Consider the following 6,000-nt stretch of genomic DNA (forward strand, 5'->3'; position numbering starts at 1 on the left):
GCTGGAAACAAGAGCACTTATTGGTGGTTGTCATAACGATATTTTAGGCCACTATCGGCGCTGTTTTGCTTATAAAATAAAATTTGCCCATCAACTTTTTTCGGGGCTGCCAATTTAATGGCAAGAATTGTAATTACTGACCAACTTAAGCTTTTTGGCACAGAAAACGAAAATACGAACCGGGAAAAACTATTTAATTTGATTTTACTAATAGCAAGATTTTGTACTTGTAAATGTTAAGTTGCTATGGTGCAACCCTGTTTTACAATGTTCCGTAGACAAGAAAAAACAGCATTACGAACCAATAAAGGAAACGAATTTAAACTGAAGTGGAATACTTTATCATATAACTGTAAGGTTTTGTATACTGATTTGTGTGTTAGCGTACGTTTCTTGAGCTCTGTTGTTTTGCTTCTATTTTCTTTGTCTTTTGTCGTTGTTAAAAATCAATTAACTATCGGCATTCGTGGTTTGCAACATTTTATTTTCACAATTTTCACATTGAGTAACGAAATACTGTCACAGTTTGTTAAACAAATATATATATTTATGTGAACAAATCAAACAAATCGAATAATAAAACGGTGAAACAAAATCTTCCAATCTTGGCAAGCGCAAGCAATTTTCGTTCTTTTTACACAACAAAAGAAAGCTAATGAAAAACAGTGGAATGAACAAGCAAATTATGGTGTCTCCAAATCTCAAAATCGTCTTAACTGGCAAGGTGAACACTTTACATATTAAACGGGAGGCGGCGACACGGATACTTTGGCGCCGGCAAAACATCGACAATTTAATCTCAATTTCCTTCGCAAAGCTTTGCGCACGTCACGGTTGACTAGACACACTACGCAGGCGACCAGCAGACCTTGCAGGCTGCTGGCAAGCAGATGTAAGGCTGTGATGTAGGACTCGGCCCCTGGCACCACGCCGACAAATGTACCTATCCATGGAACCCCAAGAATCGGCAGTAGGATAAGAAACGCTCGAAACGAAGCGACGACCGGTTGGGAACGAATAGCGTTTGTCCCAGCGGCCGATGAAACAGCGTGTAGCGGCCTCTTGCGGACAGAATTGTTTTTTCTTTCACAGCTTCGAGTTGATGCGTTATGACGCGTTCCATCCAAGCGTTTAATATGCCATACGCGGGTGGAAACTAAAATGGCGATGACGACGTTTGGAAAAAGCATCAACGCTAATGGCACCGCGGCGGCGTACGTCATCGTTGGGTTCAGCCAGCAGATTGTATATTTGGGATACTCTGGCGTTAGATCCAATTCGCTTTGTGTGGGAAGCGCGCTACGTCGTAACGTCATCATGAACTCGTATTCTGCGGAGTGATCCATGTATTCACCCCACGGAAAATATACGCCGAAACAAAAACCCACCAGTATAGCAGGGCTTATCCACGGCAGTACGACGTACGTCGCGAAGTGGCGCCAACAACTGGCCGTCTCACGCGAAAACCCCGCATTGCTGCAAGTTCTCCGGTAGAGGTAGATGCCCTCGGCTAACATCCAGGCCCCCGACACGAGGAGAAAGTAATGAGTGAGAACAGCTATCAACTCGCAAGACGCGCTGTGCAGAATTCCAACAGGTCTCAGAAGAACGGAAAGATGCAGAAGGACCAACGCGGCGCACAGGTTAATGTGGTTTGCGGTGTCGCCTCTCGACTTGTTGCGTTCCTCCGTTGATGCCTGGAGCGCTCTTCTTAGACACAGCAACGTCACAAACGCTATGAGTAGACTTATTATCGATACCGACTCGAAGACAATGCACAAAGCGAGTACTAAGTTTGGCACGGTCGACTGTGTCTCCACCTCCAGAATCAGCGAAAAGGTCGAACTATTCGCGTTAGCTTCGCACGAGCAAGTTTTCATCGTTGGATTTCCGCCTTCCTCCACGAGAGAGCATCCATTCGTGCTCCACCGCCTCCCTCTCTTCTCCCATCGCCCGCAGTCCCACCGCCATCCGATCAACCTCCCCGGAAGTGACGTCACAGCTTTGAAAACAGTCGCATATTGGCCGGTGAGACAGACGGTGTAGTTTACTGGGCCGGAAAATAAGGAAACCCTCGATTTTTTCTCCGTAGAGTTTTCGAAACTCTTGTTCGCCAAACCCGACAACGTGTGCAGTGAAACAGCCGCGATGTTTCCAGGGATGAAGTGGCTCCGTTCCGCAGAGGAAGGGTCCTCCTCACCCACGTGGTGATGTTCAACCGCCTGCTTCCCGAACATTTCCGGAGTCGTTGAGTGGAACAACGATATAGCCATCGCTTGCGTTTCGTTTAATTCCTTTGTGTCCACCGAGACCTTCGCACAGTCGGATATCTTAATTTCCAACATGTCGCCAGGTGGCGCTGCGAGCGCTTTCACGTCGACGAAGAACTTTGTTCCCGCGCCCTCTACCGGATACGAAACGTTCGGGCAAGTGACGTTGGTGTGAACGGTGAAGTTAGCGATTTGCGACGCGGCAAGGGCAAACCCTCCTCTGTGAATGATGTCGATAATATTCAAAGCTGCTGACGTGTTTCTGTCATCGGGGTACGGTTCGGGTTCTGCCATTGGTTCGCCTGAAACAATGTAAGAGTATTTAGTATAAATTCTTCACTGATCCGTCTGTTGGCAAATGTGGAGTTGGGTGGAAGAAACGCTTTTCTACACCTACACCAATGCTGTAGATTTAACGATTTAATTGTGAATTGTGCTTGCAAACTTTTCAAGACCAGACGACTTACATCAGATTTTATGTTGCATTCAGTAAAGAATTTTGTGGAACAAGTGACGACACGACACGCCTCCAATCAACTACAAGGTATTTGTTATAGAACACAACCAATCAAATAATTAACGCACAGCACCAGTATAAGGCCACAGAGATATCAAGCCAAATGCATCCTGTGGAAGGTTGGGAGCAGAAGTCAAGCAATTGCACAATGGTGGCCTTTAAATTACGCGGAATACTAAAATTAGAACCAAGGCGATGATGGAAATTCGGCGACCGAATTGAGGGCAGCTGGATCAGCACATCATGTTGTAAATAAGCGTGTGATTACATAATTGTTAGCACGTTTCTGTGCGATTACACCGTGTTTTTTTAACACACTGAAAAGACTGGAGGATTTTCCTCCCGCTGATAAATCAAAGTTATTTACTGGCAAACGGCATTATGTCGTCATAAATGAGATGTCGGAGCGTGTATATTTTTTGCAATTTGCCGCCATTTTTAACTGCGATTATCTTCAGTAGGACAAACGTGATTGACGGAATTCAGAATAATTGTTCAAATTTAACGATTGTCGCTAAATTTTTGAATAAATTGTGATGAAAACAATCGTAGCAGTTTTATGTATATGTGTGTGTGTGGTTATTTACTAAAGCTATGTAACACATGGCGTAAAGCTGTGTGCCGTGTAGGTAGCAGCCTAAAAACTTACCAACTGCATATTGTCCTCGGGTTACTGGTGCGAACAAAAACAGGAATAAACCCAAACAAGTCAAGAGCTTAATTCGCAACTGCATGGTACTGGGGGGTAAAATCCAATTGGTATTTTCCGAATTGCTCTCACAGTATTTCCCTAACTTAGGAAATAATAGATTAGCTGATGTGTTGTATTCTTAATCTCAAGGTGTCATTTTTGCTTTTAAAGACTGTTTGGCCTGAAAAAAGTGAACATTATTATCAGTATTTCCTGAATAATTTAAACATATCATGGTATTATGAAATAAAATAAGTTGTAAATGGCAACAACTTTACTATCTGTCATGGGTGCCTGACTCTATAACCTCTGCCCATGGCATTTTAACCTTTCTATCTCATAGTAGTAGTGTTTTGCGGAAAATAAACTTGAATTGATTTGACAGTTTCGAAATAATTTTTCTCGAAGTACTTTCAGTAACAGATTTTAATCAAAACACATCACACCAATTGCAAAGTAATTTCAAGATTAGCGCTTTTGCCTGCACGACATTAATTACGTCATATTACGGACACTCCTTCACGAGTAAAGGTAATGACGATGATTGGGTAATTTTTTTATTTGCTTTGCAGCTTTGGCGAGTACTGCGTTGTATTACGTCAACAAAAATGTGTTATTACGAAACAATTAAGACAAACGTGGAACCTCACAAGCATTTCTACCTCTTTGTTGCGTAACTGCGGTTGTAAAGAAAATTAAAGTTTATTGGCACCCATTTAAAATAAATTTTGGCATAACAGTCGAGTTTCTGGCTAAATTAGGACCTCTAAAGCGTTAGAACCGCACGACGACATAAATAACCTGCCGAAAAACGTGTTCAATCATATTCCTTGGAAAACTATTATCTCTAAATAGAGCTTTCGAATGTTTATTTTATTGTGCTTTGAGGTAAGTTCGATTTTCGCCACAAAACATTTTCTTTGAAACAAAACCGTGCGTGTTTATTTTTCATCTGATACAAAACTGCAAAACGCTGTGGTAACCCCTAACCGTGTGAACAACGGTGTGTCGTTTGCTTGCTTCAATGCGATTAACTGACCAATAAGTGCAGGGTTCCTGTACTTTTCCGTAAGCCTGAGGTTTTCGCGAACAATCGTCGCTAATTGTCCACTGCGTCAAGTATTTAATATCGCTTATTAAAGGAAATTGTCGTCCCGTAAGGCTGCCCGGGGCACTGTTAAGTGCGGGTTGCTCTGTCGTCATATCAGATTGGTCACAGGTGTCAATTACGGCTTCCCGCAACGGCCAATACGGACATCAACAATGTGTTACGTTATGACTAGCCATACGTGCCTAAATGTCGGGGATTTTGTCTATACATTGCAATGCACACGCATTATTGCGCAGTCGCGATTAACGGGTCCCCTCCCAAAAGGTCATTGGCGATGCATGACCAAATAAGGTCATCCCCAAAACGTCCTGACAAAAATCGGGTCTTTAAATTTAGTTAAAGTGACCGAGATTATTCAGGGATTGTTCCGTTTTCTGTTATGGCTATGTTACGTAAATCACAACCGTTAAACAAAAACTTTTTCTTATGCAGATTTGAACAAATAAATCCTATCCGGACAATCAAGTCCGGAAAATCTTGACGTAGGTTTGAACACTTTTCTCTAGAGCAACTGTTCCCAACTTTTTTCAAGAAAACCCTAATTTTTTAAAAAAGTTCATTTTCACAAAATTCTTGCGATCCAAGCATCAAAGTCATGCAGTGAGTGTGACGTAACAAACAATAAAGGAATTACAAAACACCGATATTCACAAATCATAATTCGTATTTTTTTGCTTCACTTGCAACGAGCAACCCAAAAACACTTTCAGGCGAACAAACTTCTTCCCAGAGGTTGGGAAACACTGCTCTCCAGGATCTAGGCCTATGACAAGATATCGTTTGCACGACAGACTGTACTGGATTTAACCGATATCAAAACCAGAAATAGGCGGTGTTTAACGTCACGAGGCGTTCTAACTACCTGACAATTTAATAATTGAAACTCGAATTTCTGTAGATCGTTGTTTGATAAACAATTTCATCAAAAAAATGTGATGCATAAATCATCATTTGGCCGACCCCTCTCTTGTGACGTCTCAATCATCCATTTTTTTGACAAAACTTTTACATCGCTGCATATGTTTTTCAACAATGCCTCACAATGGATTTTAAATGCACCCAATATTAAGTTTAATAATTTCTCAACATTAAATTTCATGCGTTTGGTCTTCATCCAATAAATGTGCACTGTCACCCTTGCAATATTTCTGCGCCAAGTTCCTCAAACTTCTCTCTGATTTCTATAGCGATGGAAAAGGAAGTTTGAAATCGTAACGAGGCTTGCACCAACAAATAACGTCACTTGGCAAGAAGCGGAAGACCTTCGGGCGACGAGGTTGGCACACATTACGTAATCAAAACGGTCGAAGTTTGGGGCTACTTTTTGCTGAAAGCATTGTTTCGCCATTGTTTGTGATCCAACAGATGCGATAAAATGGCGAGAACTTCTGCGCGTGCTGATATGTCGTTT

The 6,000-nt window shown here is 42.1% G+C and overlaps 1 protein-coding gene across 1 annotated transcript; it reads right to left on the reverse strand.

The window, feature by feature from the left end:
* Window positions 1-740: 740 nt before the first annotated feature.
* LOC145897155 (latrophilin-like protein LAT-2) lies at window positions 741-3,546 on the reverse strand. Its single transcript, XM_082985339.1, has 2 exons — window positions 3,437-3,546; window positions 741-2,572 (listed from the first exon to the last, which is right to left on the reverse strand). Exons 1-2 carry the CDS (start codon window positions 3,519-3,521, stop codon window positions 741-743), a joined length of 1,917 nt encoding a protein of 638 aa, XP_082841465.1. The 5' UTR covers window positions 3,522-3,546.
* Window positions 3,547-6,000: the final 2,454 nt, after the last annotated feature.

This window comes from Ascidia mentula, chromosome 4, assembly GCF_947561715.1.
Source record: "Ascidia mentula chromosome 4, kaAscMent1.1, whole genome shotgun sequence".
Classification (NCBI taxonomy): Eukaryota; Metazoa; Chordata; class Ascidiacea; order Phlebobranchia; family Ascidiidae; genus Ascidia; species Ascidia mentula.

What these genes read in the sequence shown, in the direction of transcription:
- LOC145897155 (XM_082985339.1), bottom strand. Translation starts at nt 3,521, where the DNA reads ATGCAGTTGCGAATTAAGCTCTTGACTTGTTTGGGTTTATTCCTGTTT. An exon ending in CCGAGGACAATATGCAGTTG is followed by an intron (nt 2,573 to 3,436) that starts GTAAGTTTTTAG and finishes ACATTGTTTCAG; the next exon opens with GCGAACCAATGGCAGAACCC.